The sequence below is a fragment of the Haemorhous mexicanus genome, chromosome 12, assembly GCF_027477595.1.
Source record: "Haemorhous mexicanus isolate bHaeMex1 chromosome 12, bHaeMex1.pri, whole genome shotgun sequence".
Classification (NCBI taxonomy): domain Eukaryota; kingdom Metazoa; phylum Chordata; class Aves; order Passeriformes; family Fringillidae; genus Haemorhous; species Haemorhous mexicanus.
The window spans coordinates 20,444,036-20,468,090 of NC_082352.1; the positions used below are offsets into that span (position 1 = coordinate 20,444,036).

Consider the following 24,055-nt stretch of genomic DNA (forward strand, 5'->3'; position numbering starts at 1 on the left):
CACCCTCTCCACGCAATCCCTTGGGATTTTTCCTTTGGCAGATGGAGCCTGGGCAAGGCTCAGACACCACCCAGCACTGTGACACCCACAACAACCCAGCTGGAGCAGAAAAAGCCCCAGGAAGCAAAGAAAAAGGGTAAAAATAAAAAACAAAACCACAGGAGGGTGGAAGGGCTCAGCTTCTCGAGGGCCTGGTGGTGGGTCAGGACCTGCCCCAGTGGAAAAGGGGGATTTATTTTTCCTGGGTTTCAATTCTTTTTAAAACATTTCAATATCTTTTCTGGCCCGACCAGCAGCAGTACAAACACTAAAAGCGATTTAATCTTTTTGCCAAAAGGAAAAAAAAAAGAAAACAAACTAGAAAGAAAGTAAAAACAGGGAGGGAGAAGGAAGGAGGGGGAAAAAAGGAAAAAAAAAAGCAGAAACACCTTAAAAAAAAAGGCAAGCTTTTTATAACAATAATTAAAGCAATAAAAACATACAAAACTTTGTTGTTTTTTAATATATATACACAGTACAAGGCTGAAGCACCTTTTTCTTTTTTTCTCTTTTTTTCCGCCTGTTCAATCCCAAAGCCGGGGTGACAAAGTGACCCCACGTGTGTCCCTGCCCCTTCCCCACCAACCAGGAACAAAAAGGGACCTTCAACCAGTTTATTGACTTTATTTTTGATAGCCAAGTGCATTTCCATGGGAAGCCCCGGGCTGGGGGTGCCGTGCTGGGAGTGGGATCCGGCAGCACCCGGGGCCCCGCCGGGTTTAGTGTTGTCGGTGGAGTCTTTCATTGTCTTTTCTTTTTTTTTTTTCCTTTTTTTTTTTAGAAAAAAAAAAAAAATCAAAGAACCAACAAAAATGAGCGTTATAAAGTGTGGGTGGGTGGAGAGGGGCGCTTCAGAGGCGTGGTCCCCAGAGGAGGGGACAGGAGGGGACATGCCGGGGCTGCTGGCCGTGGGATGGGCTCCCGGCTCCTCCCGGCTCCCGTTTGCTTCATGCATGGCACATTCTCCATTTATTTATTTCTCTTTTTTTTTTGTTTGTTTTGTTTTCTTCCTTTTATTATTAATGATTCTGTTGTCGCGGTTTGGGTTTCTTCTTCTTCTTTTTTTTTTTTTTTTTGGTTTTTTTTTCCGTTCGGTTTTTTTTTTTTTTTTTTTAATTTTATTTTCGTAGCTTCAAACCTCCCAGTGAAAAATATTAAATATTCAAGGTAATAAAATAGATTATTATTTCTAGACTATATGTTCGGCCTGGCCCAAGGAGCGTCACCTGGGATACCCCTTGAAATAACCCCTAGACCACTGCATTGCAGGCAAGGCAAGGCACTTCCGCAGGTGATCCAGCTCGGCTTGCAGGCGCTCCCGCTCCGACACCATCTTCTGCTTCTGGCTCCTCAGCTCCTGCAGGCAGGGAATGGCCACGGTCAGAGGGCACGGGAACAGCAGGGGGAGAGGGTGGGGGGCTGGGATGGGCAGTGTAGGGTTTGGGATATGGCAGGAGATGGGCAGTGCAGGAAACGGTCATGACAGGGAATGAGCAGTGCAAGGAATGGACAGGGAATGAGTGCTGCAAAGTTTGGGATGTAGCAGGGAATGGGCACTGCAAGGAATGGGCAGTGCAGGGAATGGGCAGTGCAGGGTTTGGGATATAGCAGGGAATGGGGAATTCCAGGGAATGGCAACTCCAGGGAATGGGGAACTGCAGGGAATGGGCACTGCACAGGCTGGGTGCAATGAAGGTACACATGTGTGCTGTGGGAGGATTGGGGCACACAAGAAGATCCCAAGAAGGCTGGGCACTCACAGAGCCTGGTGCCCCGGGCATGGTGTGCCACAGGGATGGGGTGTCCAAGGGATGGGTGCCCAAGGGATGGGTGCCCAGGGGATGGGTGTCCAAGGGATGGGTGCCCAAGGGATGGGTGCCCAGAGGATGGGTGCCCAGGGGATGGGTGTCCAAGGGATGGGTGTCCAAGGGATGGGTGCCCAGGTGGATTGGATGTCCAGGGGATGGGTGTCCAAGGGATGGGTGTCCAGGGGATGGGTGTCCAAGGGATGGGTGCCCAAGGGATGGGTGCCCGGGGGATGGGTGCCCAAGGGATGGGTGCCCGGGGGATGGGTGCCCAGGGGATGGGTGTCCAAGGGATGGGTGCCCAGGGGATGGGTGTCCAAGGGATGGGTGCCCAAGGGATGGGTGCCCGGGGGATGGGTGCCCAAGGGATGGGTGTCCAAGGGATGGGTGTCCAAGGGATGGGTGTCCAGGAGATGGGTGTCCAAGGGATGAGTGTCCAAGGGATGGGTGCCCAAGGGATGGGTGCCCAGAGGATGGGTGCCCAGGGGATGGGTGTCCAAGGGATGGGTGTCCAAGAGATGGGTGTCCAAGGGATGGGTGTCCAGAGGATGGGTGCCCAAGGGATGGGTGCCCAGGGGATGGGTGTCCAAGGGATGGGTGTCCAAGGGATGGGTGCCCAGGGGATGGGTGTCCAAGGGATGGGTGCCCAAGGGATGGGTGCCCGGGGGATGGGTGCCCAAGGGATGGGTGTCCAAGGGATGGGTGTCCAAGGGATGGGTGTCCAGGAGATGGGTGTCCAAGGGATGAGTGTCCAAGGGATGGGTGCCCAAGGGATGGGTGCCCAGAGGATGGGTGCCCAGGGGATGGGTGTCCAAGGGATGGGTGTCCAAGAGATGGGTGTCCAAGGGATGGGTGCCCAGGGGATGGGTGTCCAAGGGATGGGTGCCCAAGGGATGGGTGTCCAAGGGATGGGTGCCCAAGGGATGGGTGTCCAGGGGATGGGTGCCCAGGGGATGGGTGTCCAAGGGATGGGTGTCCAAGGGATGGGTGCCCAGAGGATGGGTGCCATAGGGATGGGTGTCCAAGGGATGGGTGCCCAGGGGATGGGTGCTGTCTCACTCACCGCCATGCTGTGTGACAGCTGCTCAGCCGTCAGGCTCAGGGTGTAGTGCTGGGCCTCCAGCCGCCGGCACTGCGTCTGCAGCACCTGGCGCTCCAGGTTTTGTTCTGCAACATCCAAAGGACGAGGGCTGAGCACCGGCTCCTCTGGCTCCTTGCACCACCCATGAAGGGTGCCAGCCCTGCTCTAGGCTCTGCCCAGCCAGAAGTGATTGCCCCCAGCATCCCAGAGCGTTCCCAACCCTGGCACTGCCTGTGGGGAACCTTTAGGTCCCCCTGGGAGGATACTGGGAAGCTGTGAATACACTGATTTTTCATGCATGCATCAATTTTTGCAAAAACAACAGTGCCTGTTGCTTTCCAGCTGCTCCTGCACTGCTGGAAATCCCCCAGTGTTTCCCCAGCCCATCCCAGCAGGAACCAGGGACACTTCCCAAAGCACAAACTGGCATTTTACCCTCCTTGCCCAACACCCCTTACCTTCTATATGTTCCTGGTAAGCTTCAAAAATTGCCTCGATCCCTTGCCACTTGGGCCTGGGGTAATCCTCCTCCTCTTCCTCCTCTTCCTCCTCCTCCTCCTCATCCTCGGAGGCGGAGTCCCGGGGCAGGGGGGGCAGTGGCCGGGGCGGTGCCTCGGCCGTGCCGTTGTGCGGGGGCCCGGCCAGGCGGGAGGACGCCTGCAGCTCGGGGATGTTGTAGTGGATGGAGGTGTCCAGCTTGTGGTTCTGCTCCGCCGTCAGCGCCGCCGTGCCCCCTGTGGGCAGCCACAGTCAGCCCCTGCCCACTCCCCACACCCCCTTCAAGGCATTAATTCCTCCCTTCCCAGACTTTTTGGGGGTTTACAAGTGGGTTTTTATCACTCCTGGCGTGCTGGAGTGGTTTTGTTTATTTCAACCACTCAACGGAGTGAGTTTGGAGGCTTTGGAGCTGTATTGGCCCTAATTTTTAGCTTCAGCAATGAGCTCATGGGATGCTCCAGCATTGAGGGTGCCAGTGCCAAACCCTGATGGGTGGGACAAGGGGGTGATATCCCAGCACCCAACCAGCCTCCGGCATCCCTGCTTCTTTTTCTGGACATCAGGGAGAACTTCTAGTTGTTAAACACTAAAAGGAGCTGCCCTGAGAGCTGGTAAAGTCCCCATCCCTGGAGGGGTCCAAGAAGGGCTTGCTGTGGCACTCAGTTCAGAATAATACTCTCCTGGATTCTTGAGTACTTTAGATTTGTAACTTAGGCCTGTAAGGAAGTTATTGTTTTGTGGTATAGTAAATTCTCTATGAATCCCTTGCTAAATTGTTTAAGTTATCAATTAAGTTTAAATGCTGTTAAGTTTAAGTGCTGTTAAATTTAAGTGCTGTTGAGCCTTTAACATAACCTGTTGATCAAGTCCAGGCTCAGTTTAGCACAGGGGTTTACTCTGAACATGTGACTCAACACGAGGGTCTTCCATATTCCTTTTTGTCCTTACCCTTTCCTATCCTTTTGTTTCCCCCTCCTCCAGCCTCCACACAGATTATTTGGGGTTTATTTATTGACTTTGCATTTTGGTTTGTTTTTCCTCAGAGTGCTTTAACCATCTAATGAACAGGAGAGAGAATCTTGCCAACCAACTTTGTTGTGATGCCGGTTTTACCCTAAACCTGGCTTTGCTGACACTTTTGATGCCGACTCCTTAAGTGACTTTAATTCCCAACAACTTCCAACGTTACCTTTGTGCTTCTGCAGCGCCTTCTGCGTGGACTGCAGCACCGACTCATGGAACTGGTGGGCAAACTCCTCAGCAATGAAGGGCTCCCAGGGCTTGCTCTTGCCGTTCATGCTGTGGGACAGCGGCACCGGGATGTCCTTGGGGAGGGGACCCCTGACGTAGCTGAGGATGCTCAGAGCCTTCTTCCCGGGGTGCCCGTCGCTCAGCCGGGGCTTCTCTGGCGCCGTGCCCGACTCCTTGGGCCTGCCTGGCTCCTGGGGTCTCAGCTGCTCTAACCTGGAGGCTTCCGCTGCCTTCGGCACCTCCGGCACGGACACAGCGATACCCACGGGTTTATCCAGGTCCAGCAGGAGCGGAGGCACTGAAGGCTCTTTGGGAAGAGGAGGAGCAGTTGGCTGCAGCCAGGACTTTGTGTGCCCCTCAAGGCAAAGCTGTGCCCCCCAACCCACGACCCAGGCAAGGACTTGGGGCACTTACCAGTGCTGGGGGCACCGGGGCTGTCCCGCGGGGAGCTCTTCACCACCACGGCGGCCGGCGTGGTCTTCTGCTTCATGGCCTGGAGCATCTCCACCAGCTTCTCCTTGTCTGCAGCATGGGAAGCTGAGGTTTAGTGTAGCCTCAGCTCCGCAGAGCAAGCTCAGGGCCCCAGGCAGACCCCCCACGGCACCCCCCGGCCACAGCGTGCGCGGGCCATGGCTGTTACCTTTCCTCTTCTCGGCGCTGATGTGCGTGAGGTTGAAGATGGTGAGGAAGCGCTTCTTCTCCTCGAAGTTGGGGCTGTTGTTCATCTCGTCGGGGCTGTAGCGGGTGGAGAGCGGGAGGCGCGGCGAGGGCGTGCGGCGCTTGTTCTGCACCGTGGGCGGAGAGGGGCTCCGCTCCCGCAGCATCCGCCGGCGCTTGCGCCGCTTCTGGCTCAGCAGTTCCTCCTTCTGCTGCTGCGTGGTGAGCCCGAAGAGCTGCAGGAACTCCAGCTTCTGGGGCGACCAGGGGGAGAGCAGAGCAGGGTCATATCCCATCCTCGCCTTCATCCCATTCTCATTGCCACACCCACTGTCATCCTCAGCTTCATTCCTATTCCCATCCTCATGCCCACCCTCATCCCTGTTGCAATCCCCATCCCCATTCCTATTCCCATCCCCATTCTCACCCCCATTTCCCTCACCCTCATTTTCATTCCCATTCCTATCCCCATCCCCATCCTCATCCCACCCCCATTCCCGTTTCAATGCCCATCCTTACTGCCATCCCCATTCCCCTTCCCACTTCCATCCCCATCTCCATCCCCATCCTCATCATCCCCATCTCTAACCCTCTGGTGCCTCTGCAGACACGGGGGGATGGTGGCTGTATTGGGCACTGGGAACTGGTCTAGAAGAGGGGCTGCTCCCCCAGGGGACAGGGAGAGGACAGGGAGGGGACAGGGGTGCCACCAGTACCTCAGAGGACGTGTCCAGCTTCAGCGGGGGCTGCTCAGCCACGCAGCGGAGATGGGCCCGCACCTCCTCCTCGTCGCTGTCGTCACAGGAGTCGTCCAGGTCGTAGTAGTACCCTGGGGATGGGGAGAGGCTGCTGTGAGGCTGGGAATACCTTAGGGACCTGCTGGGACCCTGGGGAATCTTCTGGGACACCAGGGAACCCCACTGGGGATGGGGGTGCAGCAGAGCAGGATGTCAGAGAGGAGTGATGTGGGGGGTGCAACCCACTGGAGCCCTGTCCCCTCTCCACCAGCTGTGGGACCTTGGAGAGCATCTCCTGTCCCTGTGTATCCTCTTGGCATCGCTCTGGGATGGGTGGCAGGAGTCAATGGGGCACTGGGGACACTGTGGCAGAGCCCCCATCCCAATGGAGTGGGGACAACAATTCCAGCCCCTCCCAGCTCTCCATCTCCTCCTCACCGCTGTTCTCATCCCTACTCCAGCAGCCCCATCAATATTTAAAAGCCTCTTATTAGCTCCAGTTCATCATTTATTCATAGGCCATGTCTGCAGCGCAGGGTTTACCGAAGCACACGGATGCGGGAACGTCAGCATCCCCGGGAGACCCCTGGGAGACCCCGGCCAGGTCCCGGTGCCAGGGGGGAATCCTGGTCCCTCACCTTTCTCCCGGGCCTCCCGCCGCCGGCGCTCCTCCAGGTCCAGTTTGCTGACCAGCCTGCGGTGCTGCTGCACGAACTCGTCGTAGATGTACATGGGGTCCTGGGCGCGGGGCTGGGGGGGCCGGTAGGGCGAGCTGGGCTTGGTGGCCTCGGGGAACGGGGTGGCCGGGGCTCTCTGCTGGCTCAGGATGCTCTGAGTGGACTTTTCCAGCTCAGCTAGGAAGGGGGTATGGGTGAAGGCCCCGTGCTCCGGGGCGCCGGGCTCCCGTCCCGGGGGGTATTTCTCCAGAGCATCCCTCTTCCTCGGGCCCTCCTCCAGCTTCTCCGGGCAGAAGACCCTCTCCACCTTCACCAGAGGGATGCCTTGGCGGCCGGGCTCGAAGGGCGCTGGGTGGCCGTGGAGGGCGTGGGGCTCGGGGAGGCGCCGGGGAGGGTCGGGGGGGCTCTCCATCAGCGAGACGGGGTTCCAGAGGGACGTGGTGACAGGGTGGTGCTGGGGTTTGGGGGAGATGAGGGGTGGGGGCCCGCCAAAGTGCTGCCCTGGCTCCCGGCTGCTCGGCTCGTGGCGGCTCGATCCCAACCTGCGGGGAGAGGAGAGCACCGGAGCGGTGAGGAGCTGGCACTGCCACCGGATAGCTGGCAGCGCTCCAGCCCCGGGGGATTTTGGGGAGAAACACGCCTGTTAGGAACACCCAGAGGGGTTTGTGCACGTGGGGCTGCCACACTTGTCCCCTCCATGCCACAAACCTGAGGGATGGAGGCAGAGTTAAGGCTGTGCATGAGAGGGTTGAGCATGGATGTGGCTGCATCCCAGGAGCACAGAGCTGGAGACCCCAGCCCTGACCCCAGCGTGGGGACAAGTGAGCCACCAGCCCTGCCACAGCCCCGTGGCGAGGGCAGCACCCCGGCGCAGCCCTCCTCTGACAGCAGGAGCCGGAGCCAGCCCGTTTGCAGGATAAATATTTCATGTGCCCAAGCTGTGCATTTAACACTTTTCCGCTCCAGCGCCCCGGAGCTCCGCGCGCGGAGCAGCGAGTTCAGCTCAGCGCCGCCATGGAGTCACCACCGGCGGGGAGCACCGCCTGCCCCCGGGATCCATCCCTCTCCTGCCCTGCTGGATGCAGGAAAAGGATGGGGATGGAATATCCCCAGCTGCAGGTGTCTGGGGGTGACCTTGCTGTCTCCTCTCCGCTTTGGGGTGGGAGGAGCGGGTGGGGAAGGGAGCCTGCGGCGGGCGCTCGCCTTTGTGCCGCCCCGTGATCCGCTCCTTATTATCCTCGATGAGCCGCGCTAATCCCCTGGATACCCAAAAATAACAAAGGGAGCAGGCGGCAGAGCTGGCTGGATGAGCCTGCACCGCTTAAGTGCTCAGCCACGGGGGTGAGCAAGGCCCTGTCAATCAGTCCAGGAGTGTGGGCACGCTCTGCTGCCCCCCAAACTGCCCAGGCTCGGCACAGGTGCCCCCCAAACGAGGCATTCACCGCCCAGCCCCACTGCTTGGAAGGGGGGAGCTGCAATTAGCGGTGCTGGTGGCTGGGCAGCACCTGGCCACTCGCCGCTGGCCCTCGGCCACCTCCCGGGCTCGGCGCCTGCCGCCGCGCAGATGTCGGGCACCGGGAACGCCTGGTGCTGCCAGCACAGCCGGCCTGGCTGGCACCGAGTGGCAGGAACCTGCTGGCACCGCCCAGGCACCGTGGCTTCGGCTCATGGGATGTGTGAGGGGCACAGCCAAGGGGTGGTGGATGCCTGATGGGGGGCAGAGATGGGGAACGGGGTGGGCACAGCCACAGGTAGGGGGGGAAATCCTATAAATCGTCATATCATGGCATCATGGAATGGTGTGGGGCGAAGGGACCTTAAAGATCATCCTATTCCAGCCCCTGCCATGGACAGGGACACCTTCCACAAGACCAGATTGCTCAAAGCCCCATCCAACCTGGCCTTGGACGCTTTCAGGGATGAGGCAGCCACAGCTTCTCTAGGTACCCTGTGCCAGGGCCTCCCCACCTCACAGGGAAGAACGTCTTCCCAATATCCGCCATAACCCTACCCTCTTTCTATATAAAGGCATTCCCCCTGACCTATCACTCCTTTCCCTTGTCCATAGTCCCTCTCCAACTTAAGATACAGATATTCCAGCAAGGACAGCAGTGACACAGGAAAACACAGCTCAGTTTTGGGGGAAAGCTCCATCCCTGGAGCGGGGCTGGCAGCATCCCATCCCTACCTGGGGTGCTCGGGCCGGTGCTCGGGCTCAGCCTGGCTGGGCGCACGCCCTATGTCCAGGTGCTGCTCCAGCACTTGCTGCCGGAACTCCGAGACCTGGGACTGCCGATCCTCCTTCTCCTGGCGCAGCCGGCGCTGCCGGGCCAGCCACTTCTCCTCCTCGTTGGTGCGCTGGATGAGCAGCGCCGTGGCAGCGCTGCTCCCCGGCAGAGGGAACACGCTGTGGTTGGGGATGAGGCTGGGCACGGGGTGGTGGGAGCCCGGTGGCGGGTGCAGAGGGTGCTGGATGGGCTTCGGCGTTGGCAGCACCGAGTCCTTGAGCTTGTCTGTGGTGGAAGAGGAGTGATGGAGAGTCAGGGTGTGGAACACGGAGGGTGTTTTTGGGGTGAGCATCCCTGTGGGTGGGAGGGAGCTATGTGGCAGCCACCGGTCAGAGCTCAGCTCATTGGGCTGCCCACTCGCTGCCAGCCCAGCTGCCCGGCATGCACTGGGCACGGTGCCAGGCCAGCCCGAGTCAGATGGCACAGGCACTGCTGCCGCAGCTGGGCTCCTGGCAAAGCAATCTGGCAGCCAGGACAGCCCATCCCCGTCCCCAGCCACCTCCCGAGGCCACCAACCCCCTCGGCTTTGCCATCTGGAGGGGAGAGGGGACCAAGGCAAGCTCTGGAAGGCGGGCATTACCTGCTCTGCTGGGTGCCAGCGGCTCCACCGGCTTGCCCCGTTCCTCGGCCGGGTGCCCCCGCAGCCCGTGCAGCTCGGCCACGGGGAGGAAGGGCCCCTCCATGGCTTTCACCATGCTCAGCTCCTTCTCCCGGGCACGCTCCCGCTGCCTCTCCAGCTCCCGCTCCCGCTCCTTTTCCCGCTCCCGCTCCAGCTCCTTCTCGCGCTCCCGCTCCCGCTCGCGCTCCTTCTCCCGCTCCCGGTCAGCTTCTCGCTCCCGCTCCTTCTCCCGCTCCCGCTCCCTCTGCCGCAGCTCCTCGTCCATCTGCAGCCTGCAGAGAAAAACCAAAAACAAAAGCACCAACCCCAATCATCCCCCTTGGAACATCCCTGAAATCAACCCTGGATGCCTGTCAGCATCGCCTGGAACACCCCTGAACCTCCAGAGAACCCCCAAACAATTCCTGGGCACCTGCCAGCACCCTCTGCAGCACTCCCAAATCCCTAAGTCACCTGCCAGCATTGCTAGAGCACCCCAAAACCACCACTGGTCCTGTCAGCATTCTTTGGAGCTTCCCACCCATCCCCCCAGCATCAGCATCCTTTGGAGCTCCCCATCCATCCTCCACTGTCAGCATCCTTTGGAGCTCCCCATCCATCCCCCACCATCAGCATCCTTTGGAGCTCCCCATCCATCCCCCACCATCATCATCCTTTGGAGCTCCCCATCCATCCCCCACCATCAGCATCCTTTGGAGCTCCCCATCCATCCCCCACCATCATCATCCTTTGGAGCTCCCCATCCATCACCCACCATCATCATCCTTTGGAGCTCCCCATCCATCCCCCACCATCAGCATCCTTTGGAGCTCCCCGTCCATCCCCCCAGCATCCCGTACCTCTCGGCGGCGAGGCTGGAGATGCGCTCGGACTGCAGGGCGGAGAGGGAGGAGTGGGAGAGCTCGGGGGGGTACCGGACCCCCGAGAGGTGCAGGTGCATGGCCGAGGGGTGCAGGGGGGGCAGCGAGCCCGGCGCTGGCAGCGGGTAGAAGGGGGACCTCAGTGCCGACAGGCAGTACGACTCATCCATCCTGGGGAGACAGGGATGCTCAGTTGGCACAGAACCCCCCAGTTCCCCTCCCAGGAGCCAGATGGGGGCTGCCTCCTACTGCAAGAAAGGGATGGAGAGCCCCAAAATGCCCTCAGTGCTCCCACCTCCCAATACCCCAAAGCTCAGCTCATCCAGAGGTATCTCCCAGGAATCCCAAGGCTCGGAGGTGCCCACCTGAAGGCAGGATGAGGGAAGGGGTGATGTGTCAGGTAGCTGGGGTGGTAGTAGGCAGCGGCAGTGGCGGGGTCGAGGCCGAGGGGCGGCAGGGAGGACATGCGGAGATCCTCGGCCGTGTGGTAGGGACGGAAGCTCCGCAGGTAATCCTCGGTCACTGCGCTGGGAGGCACCACGTGGTGCACCGGCCGCTGCAGGCTGGGGGGCAAGGAGATGGTCACCATCCCTCCTTGTCCCCCCGGGGAGATGTCACCTCCCCCAGGTGGGAGCAGAGCTCGCAGGGGACACCCTCACCCTGCAACCGCTCCCGTCCGTTCTGAGCAGACTCACTTGAGAGGAGGGAAGCGGGAGTCCTGGACCACGGAGCTGGGGGGCAGCCCGAAGGAGTAGGGTGTCCCCAGGAGGTGGGAGGGGACAGTGGGACCCCCTGCCTTCTCCTGAGTCAGGGGGGGCTCCGAGATGAGGCGCTCGCGGCCGGCGCTGCTGCTGCTGCCTCGTGACCCTGCTTCCTGCTGCAAGGCAAGATGGGCATCAGGGGACAGCAGGAGATGGGGAATCCCTGCTGTGTCCCCACCCCAAGACCCTCAGTATGTCCCCAGCGTGCCCTGGCTGGCACCAGTACCCAGGGAAGAATTCATCCACCAGGGCATCTCCTGCATCCAGGCTTTGGAAGGGCAGCTGGAGGGATGGGAGGGTCTGGGAGGCTGCACCAGGGGGCCCCACTGGGAAAGGAGGTGCTACAGCCGGGGCAGAGCTGAGGGCAAGACACCCATTACCTGCCTGGAGATTTATGGCTGCTTTGTTCTCCTGAGCTATTAATCATGCGGGGAGGAGTGACACGGCCGGGGGAAATCCAGCCGGCCTTTGATAAGGGCCATAACCCAGGGGTCAGCCCACAGTCCCCCCGGCATCAGCACCCTCCCACGGGGCCTCGGCTGCTTTCCATCAGCTTCCACCCCTGGTGTCAGCATGAAGGTCACTCCCTCCAGCTGGGGAGGGACCCCTAGCAAGGGGAAGCCACTTGGGGTGACAAGAGACCCTACAGGATCTGACAATTAGTGGGGCAACCCCACCAGCATGACAAGTTTTGGTTTAAAAATTATGATTTTTCATCGTACCGTCTCCATTCAGCAGCTCAGGAGGAGGAGGATGGTGGCACCCACAGCATGCCCCACTCCGTGCATCCCTCCCTGCATCCCTCCCCACGCCATCCCATCCCTCCAGGGCAGGGCCAGCCCCAAGGTCACCACAAAGGGTGCGGTGTCCCCCAGTGTGCTGCGTGCCAGGCTCTGCTCTAATTCCCTCCTGGCTGGGGCACCACGCTGTGAGCGTGGCTCTGCCAGACATCCCCACGCAGGGTTAGCCCCCACACTGGGGGGGACACGGGGGGGACACAGGGCTGGGGAGCACCCTGACACCCCACACACCCCTCTGAGCTGCCGGGGATACCGGTTCCATTTATTTCCCCCCCTCTCGCCCTCGGCGTTTCTCATCCCCTACCCTCGCCTCTCTTTGTGGTTTAATTAGTCTTTCCAAGTGGCATAATCCCCCCGGGAATCTGCTTGTAGCATGCAGAGGAGAGGAGAACCACTAACGATGCTTCTTAATTAGCTGCTCTCCCCCCCCCCCTCCTCCTCCTCCTCCTCCCTCCTTGCCCTCCCCTCCGGATGGCAGCCCTGGTGACAACAACGGGGGACACATTGTCAGCACGGTGCCAGCTCGGGGACACAGCAGGGAGGGGAAGGGACCAAATGTGGTCAGCCCAGTGGTCCCTTGGGAGCCACGCATGGTATCCCATAGCCTCCATCCTTCAGGGGGGCTGGAGCCACAGCCATACCTGTCTGCCCTCGCTCCTCCAGACGCCGTTGACCGTCTTGGTGGGGGCGATGGTGACGACGGGCGGCGTGCTGGGCACGCTGTGCCCCCCCGGGGGCACGATGATGGGGCCCATGGGGCCACGCTTGGGCGTGCTGGCAGGGGAGCTGTGGTTGGTGGCTGGTGAGGACACTGGGGACGACTCGCTGCTCAGTGAGGACCCTGGAATTAAACCAGAGATTGAAGTAAGTTAGGAGAAAGGGAGTTAACTGGATGGAGCCATCCTCTGAAGGAGCTGGAGCTGCTCCTGACAGGATGCATCACTGCAGGGAGCAGGGCTGGGATGCACTCAGGGTGATCAGCGTCCTGCCAGACTCCCAAACTGGAGGAGGTCTCCCATCTTCCCATCCCAGAAGTTCCCAGTAGCACTCAAGGTTCCACCCAGCATGGTGGGATGGGGCAGCCTCTTGCTCCCCCCTAACAGGGACTGGCAAAGCCCCAGTCCCACAGAGCCCCTGGCACAAGTGACACCAATGTGATGCTGGCCCCAGGCAGCCACATCTTCCCAAGGCAGACCCAGGGGCTCCTTAATCCAGCTGCAGAAGCTGTCAGGGACAGGCCAGGGCCTCTGGAGACACTCTCTGAAACCCTTGGGCAAGGCTTTGGTTCCATTTGCATAATACATCTGTACTTTAAGTTATCCCCACCCCAGGGATGCTGGCCATATTTCCAAAGGGAAAACAGAAATGGAGTGAAAGTGGAGAACAGGAAAAGCAGAGAAGTACAAATTCCACATTAACCGTGGCACAGGGAGCCTGGTGTCTGCTCCACGGAACACTTCCCATTCCTCAAACCCATCTGGGCAGCCTGGGGGGCTCTGAACCCCCAAACTCTGCTCCCTCCATCCCACAGTCTGGATCAGAGGGAGATTCCAACATGCCAGCAGGGATCAGCTGTTGGAGAGTGAGGAGCGGGCTGTGGTCACAGGGTGAGGTGACAGCGATGCTCCCAGGCGGTGAGCAGGGCACGGAGAGAGGCCCGAGTGTGCAGGGTGTCCCCTGAGTGTGCAGGGTGTCTCCTGACTGTGCAGGGTGTCTCCTGAGTGTGCAGGGTGTCCCCTCACCTTCCCAGTGTGCAAGGCCACTCCCCTGAGTGTGTCCTGTGGGCACGGCAGGAGCGTGCCAGCAGCTCCTCACCCCGCACCCCACCTCATCCTCTTGCCTCTCCTCAGGCCACACAACAGCAGGAGGGAGCCAGGGGTTGGGAATGCTGGGGGAAGCAGGAGCATCCCCAGGCAGCAGGAGGGCTGCAGGGTGGGAAGGATGCTCCAGAAGGATGCTCTGTGGGAAGGATGCTCAGCAGAGCAGAGGCCAGGAGGAGCATCCCGCGGCCGGCCGCCCTCCCTGATTAATGATTCCCGAGTCGCTCCGAGTCGCTTTCATTTGGAGAGCAGCGAGGCTGGGGGAAGGAGAAAGGCTGTCCCCGACAAAGGAGGCCGATTTGACACCCACTGAAGTCTATCTTGTCAGCGCAAGGCCAACAACAATTAGCAGCCTAATCCCCTCTGAGCTGGGAAGCCATTACTCACCACGCGATAGCGTTAACAATCAATACCATCACAATGAGCCCGGCAATTAATGAAGCTAAAGTCTTACTTCAGAACCTTAATTCTCGCTGTGTGGCTTTAAACGGGAGGGTTTGTGATCGTTATAATTAACTGGTGGTATTCAGCCAGGAGTTAGTCAATGAAACTAATCTGGATTGGAGATGACAAGAGGCACAGTGTGATGGTGTCACCTTTGTTTTCTGACCTCCCGCTTCCCGCTCGGCGATAGCAGATTAGCAGCCCGGGCTGACAGGCAAATGTAATTAACAGCTGAGACCCTGACGGAGAACTGGGGAAAGGGAAGGGAGGGAGGAGTGGAATAAAACCCACCCTGAGGACAGCCCCGGGCAGGACAAGAGGCAGCAGCCCCCGGGCAGGCGGTGGCTTTGTGGGGCTCTGCTGGGAAGGGGTCGGTCAGGATGAGCCTTGACAGTTTGGGATGCTGTGGAGCAGCAGGGGATCCCTAGGGATGTGCCAGCACACCTGTGAGCCCATAAAGCTGGAATAAAACCAGTGATCCTGCATGGATCCGGCATCTGCCACAGCAGAGCATCTCCCGAGCTGGGAAGGGAAGTGGAGGGAGATCTCCCGTTGTGGGAAGTGGGTGAGGATTTCAGGGAAAAGCAATTAGTTTCCTGGTGCTAAAAACCACAGCAAGGAGAAAAACCCCCTTCCCAACACGCACCCAAACCCACACGGATCAAAAACCTCTGGGATGGGCCACTTGAGGCACCCAAATGGGCAAGGGAGGGGTTTTTGCAAACAAACTATGCAGGTGTTAAGGGGAAATCCAAAGGGAATGTGGCTTCTTCTCTCCAGTGCCACAAAATCCATGCCCAAACCTGCTGATGTCCCTTGGGATGGGCTGAGCAGCACAGGGAGGGCACAAGCTGTGGGGTGGGAAGGGGAAAAAAAGCAAAATAATTCCCCAAACTCAATCAATCGCTCCAAAGGAAGCAGATGGGTTCCAGAGGAAGCAGCTGGGGAAAACCAGGAGCTTCCAGTGAGGATGAAGCATCACCAAGACCTGGTTCCCTCAGACTTACAGGGACCCGGTATCCCCACTTGTGTCCTTGGGAGCAGCTGATGCTTCAGGTCATGGCTGTGCCAGAGATTTTTGGGCTGCAAGAAGGGTCTTGTAGATGGCACTTCCAAATAGGATTTTCCAAAAAGAGCCCTGCAAAAGGGAAAGGGGTCCTGGGAAAAAGGATTGTGCCAAAGTGGCCTTTTAAATAGGGTCTTCCAAAAAGACTTTGCAAAAAACATCTTGGGTGTCTTTTCCAGGGATTAAAGTGCCCAGGCAGTGGGCAGTGATCCAAGGGGAGCACCCACCAATGCCAACAGCAGGGATAAAGACTACTTCATCCCAAATTGGTGATACCACAGTCTCCTGAAACACTTCCCAGCCTGGGGACTGGCTGCCTCCCCATCTGGATGTGGGGGCCCTGGCAATTCCCACGGGACACGCTCCCTGTGGCAGGGGGAACCTCGGGGTGCTCCAGAGGCAGCTCACACCCAGCACCCCACATGCAAACAGAGAGAGGGGTGTGATGGAGGATGTGGGTGACAAGGGCTGGGCTCCCCTTGGGGCTGTTCAGTTGGGACATTTGGCTGGGGAAGCAGCAAATTTGGGGAACCTCTGGAAAGAGCAGCGTGGTGGGAGGGCGCAGGGCTGGTCCCTGCCATGCTGTGCTCTCCCGGGGCACAGTGAGCGATACAGCACTCGCATCACTCCGGATGAACTGAATTCCCAAACTGCCCCCTCGAGACACGACGCCAGCAAAAGGCATTGGTGGGGAAATGGCACCAGCTCCTGGGAGAGGCGCCAGCGTTTGTCACCTCCCTGTCCCTGCCCCTGTCCCCATGCCCACCTCTGGGCTCCTCGGCCTGCTTGGCGAGCTTGCGGAGAGCGGCGGCGAAGCTGGAGGAAGGTGCTGCCTGGACGGACAAAGTGCTGCTGGCGGCGGGGCTGCCATTGGGGACGATGGAGCCGTTCAGGGGCGACGGGGTCAGGGGGCTCACGGTGGCCGTGGTGCGGGTGGCCGTGGAGAGCATTCCTAGGGACGGCGACTTCGGCTCATGGCTCATGCCTGTGAACCAGCGACAGCGGGTTAGACACGTGGAGATGGGATCCTCAGTTTCCCCCTGGAGCTGGGACCACCAGCTCCTTTCCTCTAGCTCGCCATCCCACCCCAAAATGCAGCCCGAGTTCAGCAATGGGGGGAAGTGTGTCCCAGCATTCCACAACCCCCAGGATAATGGAGCAGGAGGGCTCAGCAGAGCTCTGCAGGGTGTTTTGGGGGACACGGGGACTTCAGCATCCTGATGCAGGTGGTGGGGAGAGGCGCAGTCCCCTGACTCGCATGGCGCTGCCAAAACCCAAAGCACCACTGCTGCACCCCTTATTGCCACTATTGTACCCCAAATCCAGGCACTGCACACTCAAATTCCCATCACTGCACCCCTAAATCCCCAATATTGCATCCCTGGACTCCCAGCACTGCACCCCGAAATTCCCACTGCTGCATCCCTGGATTAACAATATTTTATCTCTTGGTATTCAGCACTGCACCCTCAAACCCCAAATAACACATCCCTGGATCCCCAGAACTGCACCCTTAAATCCCCAGCACTGCACACCCCAATACCCCAATATTGCATCCCTAAATGCCCAGCACTGCACACCCCAATACCCCAATACTGCATCCCTAAATGCCCAGCACTGCACACCCCAATACCCCAATATTGCATCCCTAAATCCCCAGCACTGCACACCCCAATACCCCAATATTGCATCCCTAAATCCCCAGCACTGCACCCCCAGCTCCCCACATTGCCCCTTCAAATCCTCACGCCCCAAATCCCCCCCACTGCACCCCAAAGTACCGAGGTCCTAAAGGGCACAGTGACCCCAAAAGTGAGGCTCAGGTGCTGAGCAGGAGGTTGCAGCCCTCCCCGAGCCCCCCCAGCTGTCACACCAATTGCTCCAGGGCTCTCCACCTCCCAAAACAGCAACTGCTGATGTCAGGGCCCTTAAAATAGACTTCACCCAGCAGATTCATTAACACCAGCCTAAAATTAGCCCGGGTCCCAGGTGGGCAGGAGGACGGGGTGGGGTGGGGGGTCGTGGGGTAGCCCCCAACTCCCAGCGAGCCTGGAGGCAGCTCGAGGCATTGAACACCTGGAGCATCCACTGCAGAGGGAGGATGGAGCATCCCGCGGCAGCGGCTGGCCAGGGAGGGCGGGGGGCGCCGCGGGAGCCGGGGGGGCACGGGGGGCACTCAGCGTTGATTAATCTTTGCCCCCCGGCCCCGGGAGAGGCGGCCGGCGCGGCGGCGCGCTCCCCTCTGCCCTCATTATACAAGCATTTATTAACTCCGGTGCTCTCAGCCATTGACTGCCGCCTTGTCGACACGCTCGGCTCATGTAAATTCATTACCAGAACAGCTGGGAAGCCAACCCGCCACGCCAGCCTGGCCCCGGCACCCCCGGGCTCTGCACTGGCACCCCCGGGCTCTGCTCCAGCCCCGGGTGGGGGCTCGGTGCCCCCCCGAGAGCGGGGCACCGGGATCTGCCTGCAGCACCAGGCACCCACGCACCATCCAAAGGGGACACAGCACTCCAGGCACAGCCTGCAACTCCCATGTACCTCCTGAGCACTGCCCCACATCCACTGGGCACTGCCCCACATTCTCCAGACACTGCCTGGCATCCCCTTGGCACAGCCCTGCATCCCCCAGGCACAATCCTGCATCCCCAGGCACAATCCTGCACCCCCCGGCACTGCCCCACAGCCTCCAGGCACAGCCCCAAACACTTCCCAGTGCCCCCCAGTTCCTCCCCACCGATTAACCTCACCATAACCCCCATTTCCAGCCCCAGTCCAGGTCTGGAGACGCTTTTCCAGCCATCAGCAGGGATCAGCAGGCTGGCACACGGGCACAGGGCTGGCGGCAGGGCATCACCCGTGTGATGCTCAGCTGATCCCCAAACGCCTCCCGGCCAACTCCTGATCCCAGTGGGATTTGCCAGGCGAGCTCAGGGCAGCCGGGAGCGGGCGAGTGGCCGGGGCAGCGTGCGGGGAGCTCTCCTGCCCCCGGGCTGAGCTGAGCCGCTGCCCCAGCCGCGCTCCAAACCAGTTCTGCCGCTCCCTCCCGGTGATAAAATCGGCGCCTCCGCCCCGGCTGGGGCCCGAGCAGCGCCGCTCACCCGCCGTGCCCCGCCGGCGCTGGCGTCCGTCTGTCCGGGCGTCCCTGGGCTGCTCTGCGGGACAGCTGCCAGCTGGGGAAACTGAGGCACGGGGAGCTGGCTGGGCGGGAGCATCCACACGGGGATGGGATGTGGGGCTGCCATGCTGCGTCCCCCCATTCCTCTGGCATCCCACTGCCAGCACGGCGTGGGTGCCACTCACCCCTGCGGGTGGCTGGGGACGCCGTGACGCCCCACGGTGAGGTGGGGCCCCCCCAGCTCTGCCCCTCCCCGGCTGCTTCTCTAAGCAGGCAGATCCGTGCGGAAAAACAGGTCAAGTTTGGTGCCTGGAGCAACCCGGGGTCATGGCAGCAGTTGCCTCACCGGGGTGGGGAGAGGAACCCCAAAACGGGACAGGCTGTCCCTCCACTGTCCCCAGCCCTGTGTGGGTACAGGGCTGGCACTCCCATGTACCCCTCCCTGGGAAAGCGATGCCTGAAACCCCCCACGCACCAAGGCAGGGGGGCTGTGGTGACACCTGGGTCCCCCGCTGAGGCCACAAGGGGGAGGTTGAGGAGCAGGCGATGTGTCACCCTGTCCCCGTCCCTCCCACAGCATGTGCCCGGGCACAGCAGTACAGGGAGTGTCTGGCATTCCCGGTGCCCGCTGGCTGCCTGCCCGCGGAGCAGGCACAGGAGGAGGAGGAGCGGGGATGGCAGGGTCACTGCCACGCTCCCCTCACCCTCCCCGCAGCGCCACACACGGCACCGCCACGGGGCTGGCATCTCCGAGGGCACAGGACCCCCCAGCCCCGACTCCTGGAGCGGCGCTGCCACCCCCCCGAGCCCCCGCATCCCCGGCTCAGGGCTGGGAGCCGGGAGCTGGGAGCGTGCCATGTTCTCTCCATCTGCTCCTGATGATGCTGGCGGGTTTTTTGGCAGCGGGAGCCTCCTCCGGCAGCGAGAGCAGAACCAGTCTGGCTGCCTGGTGGGGCTGGAGACAAATAAAACCCCTTGGCAGCCGCTGTGGGCAGGCAGGAGCGGGCAGCGAGGGGCAGGGACGGGCTCCCAGCACCCTGAAATCCCTGGGCAGGGGTACGGCTGTCGGGAAACGGGAAGTGGGCAGGTTCAGCATCTTGGCTCCCGATTGCCCCCTTCCCAGCACCTTGAAAGGCCTCTAATGAGCGTGGAGTGCCCTTGGGAGCAGATTGCCATTGAACTCGACCTGCACCAGCCGCCCGCTCTTACAGCAGCTATTTTGAGCTGCCGGGTTCCCAAGTGCTGGAACTAATAATTTATTACCAAATACGATCAGGCAGCAGCTCCAGCCCCTGGCAAATGGAGCGGAAAAAAACCCAGTGCGGCGGGAAGCCGAGGGAGTGGGGAGAGACGAGCATCCTGCATCCTCCTCCTCCTCCTCCCCGGGGATGGATCAGCACCCACCCCGCAGCACCGCAGCTGGGACGGAGCCCACTTGGCCAAGCCCTCTGGAAGGCTCCACCACGCTGACTGCTGATGGTTCCCCGAGGGATTTGGGGTGATGAGGTCCCCCCTCAGTCTTTTCCCCCTCTCCCAGCGCCTCTGCTCCCGCTCCGGAGCCGCATCCAGCTGCACGCTCCAAGCAGGAACAGCTGCTCTGCATGGATTTTCAATGCTAATGGCCTCGCATTGTCAGCCCCCCTTCCCTCTGCCTGAACGCAGCGGGCAGAGCCCCAGGATGGAGGGCAGGGGGCCAGGCCCAGCGCGTGCTGCCGTGGCCCTGTCACACACCCTGTCACCCCCTCAGGCAGAGGGGACAGGCAGGGGACAGGCAGAGGTGACCAGCTCCTCTCCCGGCGATGCCCTGCCGAGCCGCCGCACGTTTTCCACCCCTCATTAAAGCAGCTCTGCTGCTGCACCTCCAGCATGCTCCATTAATTAATTAATTGATCGATCCCAGCCCGTGCTCCTGCCCTTCCTCCCCCCTTCCCAGCACACAGCTGAAACGAGGGGAGGTGGCCGGGCTTGGTGTCCCCAAGTGTCCCCAGGCACAGAGAGATGCAGGCACAGCCTCTGTCCAATTTTAGGGTGTTCGTGGTAGAACCCAGGGCCCCTCCTGGGAACACCCCCCCATCCTCTTGGAGGGGCCTGGATGGGTTCCCCGCGGTGAGGAGCACCTTGGGTGGGATTTGGGGCTCCCAGTGGAGCCTGGCATCCGGCACTATTATCCTGGAGGCTGGGCCTCCATCGATCACTCCTCCATGGACCATTGATCTGGCAAACGACAACAAGCAAACTAATAAGAGCTCATTTGGAGGGCGCAGCGCTGGGGATGGAGCCATGCCGGGTGCTTTCTCTCCCTTCCCAACCCCCCCGTGCCCAGCCAAGCAGCCCTGGGAGCCTTTTCAGCCCTCAGAAGATAGAGCCAGGAAAAGATTTACTTTAAAGCAACTTTCTCCCCTCTTTCTGCCCTGTTTTGAAGCTGGGAGCTTGGAAAATCAAGCCCCTCTGCCCCAAGGATGCTGCTGGGTCCTGAACTCCCCCGTGCAGCTTCAAGGTTGGGCTGGCAGCTCCTCTTGGCTCCTGATGCCCAGATCCAAATGCCAGCTGTCTGCTGAGGATCCCTCTGCTTTGGGGAAGCGGGGTACAGCCCTCACCCCTTCACCCTGGTGTCTTCTGGGGCTCAGTGGCTCTGAGGGGCACTGGGCACTCCATGGGGCTGCCAGGCATTGCCTGGGAGAGACTGGGCATTGCACTGGGATGCTGGGAATCGCCTGGGAGAGACTGGGCATTGCACTGGGATGCTGGAAATCACCTGGGAGAGACTGGGCACTGCACTGGGATGCTGGGAATCGCCTGGAGGAGATTTGGGAATTGACTGGGATGCTGGGTAAGGTCTGAGAGAGAGCTGGGCACTGCACTGATGGGCACCTAATGTTCCTGCCAGGCACTGTTTGGTGCTGCCAGGCACAGCACAGCAACACTAAATGGTGCCACTGGGCATTCCCAGATGCCACAGGGCACTGCACAGCAGCACTGGGCATTCCACAGTGCTGCTGGGCATCCCCTGGAGGTGGCACTGGGCATTCCCAGATGCCACAGGGCACTGCACAGCGGCACTGGGCATTCCACAGAGCCGTTGGGCAACACCTGGGTTGGAGCCAGGCACCACACAGCGCTGCCAAAACTTACACAGAGCTACCAGCCACGGCACAGCCCAAGAGCAGGCAATGCCTGGCACCCCCAGGCTGCCCTCCCGTGCCCACGTGCCAGTGCCCCATGTCCCCATGCCCGTGCCCCATGTCCCCAGGTCCCCAGGCTGGCGCAGGCGTGCAGCAGCAGCGCATTGTTTTGGGCGCAGGATCCCTTGCCCAGCAGATGGCAGGTATAACAAAGCAGCTTGCTGCGGCCAAGCCAATTATTTATCTAATTATGATTTACCACTTAACCACATGATCTTTCTGCAGAGTTGTAGGCAATTAAAACCAGGGTGATTATGTGGATTATGCAAATCGGCTGGAGCCGGGCGAATAAAATTGGAGATTAGAGTTTCACGCAGGCTGGATCTTGCATGGGGCAGGTCCAGGAGGGGCAGGGGCAGGGCAGGGGGGCTGCAGGCAGGGCCAGGGGGCTGCAGGCAGGGTGGGAGGCCGGGACTCAGCCAAGGGAAGGGTCTGCAGGACACAGCTGGGAAGTGCCAGGACAAGGTGAGCAGATGCCTCGTGCTACCCCCCTGCAGCACAGCCAAAACCTGCCCCCATCATGGGGAGGGTGCCCACAGGGAACCCCTGCTGCTGGTGGGTGACTCTGCTGGCACCAGGCACTCCCCAGCATCCACCCCAGCTGCACCCCAAAAAGCAGAGAGGGGTTCCACAGTGCAGCCCCCATCCTTTACCCCACCCACGGGCAGCTCATGCCAGGCATGAGGGGCAATTAATAACAGGTACTAATAACAGGTATTAATAACGAGTACTAATAACGGGCATTAATAACCAGCATTAATAAGGAGCATTAATAACGCCGCCTGGCAGATTACGCCGCCCGCCCGGCTTGATATGAGATTTATGGATGGAGCAAAGGCCGGAAATACAGGAGTATTAATGGTAATTCCTCGTGTCCTAGCAAAGGTCACAGGCAATCTCCATCAATCCCGCTGCAGAGCAGGGGGTCCGGGCAGCATGGGGGGGTCCAGGCAGCATGGGGGTCCCCCCTTCACCCCCGGGATCCCCCAGCAGTTTCTGGTGGTGCAGGTGGCCCAGCACGGGCCAGAGTGAAAGGTTTTACCTTGGGATAAGAAATTATCCCTGGCAAATAGAGAATTTGCTGTGTGGATTCTCATTTTCCCAATACCAGCACCATCTGCTCCTGATCAGTGCCCCATGTCTGAGCTATGAGATGTTGTGGAGGTCTTGGGAAGACCCTGGGTTTCTCCAAGCCTGGGAGCACCTGCAGTGTCACCAGGGTTGCCTTGATGGGTGTTTCCCTTTTTGTGGAGCCCCATAAAAAAGGAGGAAGGTTTGAAGGAGCAGAGATGTCCCTGGAGCCAGAATCTGCCAGGGATGGGGACACGCTGCCAGCACTGGTGGGACAGATCCAGCACGTTCCTCATTGCAAGGAAAATCAACCAAAAGCCCAGCAAAGGGAGCAGACCCCTCTTCTCTTCCCACGCCGGGATTTAGGGTGATTAATACCAGTGATCCCATGTGCTGGTGCTGGGAAGGCCGGCCCGTGCCCCCATGAGCAGCATCTTTCCTTTTCGCCCGCAGTAATCCTCAGCCTTTCGAGCAAATTATTAAAATTCACTTATATTTAATCTGCCTGCTGGAATTAATTGAATTTTTACGCTTGGCAAATGTCAGTGGGTGCACGCTGCCTCCCAACGGGGACCCAGCTGCAGGTGCAGCGGGCACAGCCCGCGGCTCTCAGCACTCTCCAGGGATAAATCCCACCCTGGAGCAGGGCACAGGGTGCCCACAGGCCCCACTGGCCAGGGTAGTGGAATGCCAGGATGCCAGCAGCCTCCCAGCTCTGCAGGAATGCTCAGTGACACCAGGCATGCATCCCCCAAACCTCCCTGTGGAGGGAAGCTCCCCAAATCCCACGGGATTCCCACCATGGTGGCTTTGCAGGGGACACGGGGAGCCCCCCTCTCCCTTTCCCACACCAGTGCCGGAGATGCCGGCGCCCTGCCTGGCACTGTGGTCGCCCTCCGGGTGATGAGAGCCTTTCTCCCCTCCCCATCCTCCTCCTCGCAAATTGCCAAAGCATCTAATTTGCCCGCTGGGAAGGCCGAGGGAAAAGAGCCTCTATTTTGCCGGTAATAAGCCCTCCAGACAAAGGCGGGATGAGCCATTCAGCGCCGGGAAGGGGGAAGGGTCCGGCCCCACGCCGGAGCGGTGCCAGGGGCTTGGGGGAGCCAGATTCCCTCTGTGTCGGGGGAGCCAGCACTGGGGACACACACACAGGACGCGACACTCACCCCGGGTTGACCCCGGGATGATGCCGAGCTCCTGGATGGCCGCTGGGATGGGACACACAGCGCTGGGGACACTCCGGCCCGACAAACTGACACCAAATCCCAAATCCAGGTG

General features: G+C 60.1%; 1 protein-coding gene across 5 annotated transcripts in view; it reads right to left on the reverse strand.

The window, feature by feature from the left end:
- Positions 1 to 462: 462 nt before the first annotated feature.
- GSE1 (Gse1 coiled-coil protein) overlaps positions 463 to 24,055 on the reverse strand; it is a 99,243-nt gene continuing 75,650 nt past the window's right edge. For 2 of the 5 annotated variants that reach the window (XM_059857474.1, XM_059857478.1), the window contains 15 exons: positions 16,170 to 16,388; positions 12,715 to 12,914; positions 11,208 to 11,389; positions 10,878 to 11,075; positions 10,492 to 10,683; positions 9,614 to 9,924; positions 8,934 to 9,258; positions 6,707 to 7,287; positions 6,048 to 6,160; positions 5,315 to 5,585; positions 5,089 to 5,211; positions 4,613 to 4,981; positions 3,384 to 3,659; positions 2,908 to 3,011; positions 463 to 1,396 (listed from right to left, as the gene is read on the reverse strand). In XM_059857474.1, coding sequence (XP_059713457.1) covers positions 1,262 to 1,396; positions 2,908 to 3,011; positions 3,384 to 3,659; positions 4,613 to 4,981; positions 5,089 to 5,211; positions 5,315 to 5,585; positions 6,048 to 6,160; positions 6,707 to 7,287; positions 8,934 to 9,258; positions 9,614 to 9,924; positions 10,492 to 10,683; positions 10,878 to 11,075; positions 11,208 to 11,389; positions 12,715 to 12,914; positions 16,170 to 16,388 — 3,599 coding nt within the window. In that variant the 3' untranslated portion in view covers positions 463 to 1,261. The remainder of the gene's footprint in view (positions 1,397 to 2,907; positions 3,012 to 3,383; positions 3,660 to 4,612; positions 4,982 to 5,088; positions 5,212 to 5,314; positions 5,586 to 6,047; positions 6,161 to 6,706; positions 7,288 to 8,933; positions 9,259 to 9,613; positions 9,925 to 10,491; positions 10,684 to 10,877; positions 11,076 to 11,207; positions 11,390 to 12,714; positions 12,915 to 16,169; positions 16,389 to 24,055) is intronic. The other 3 variants (XM_059857477.1, XM_059857475.1, XM_059857476.1) reach the window with 3 other exon arrangements.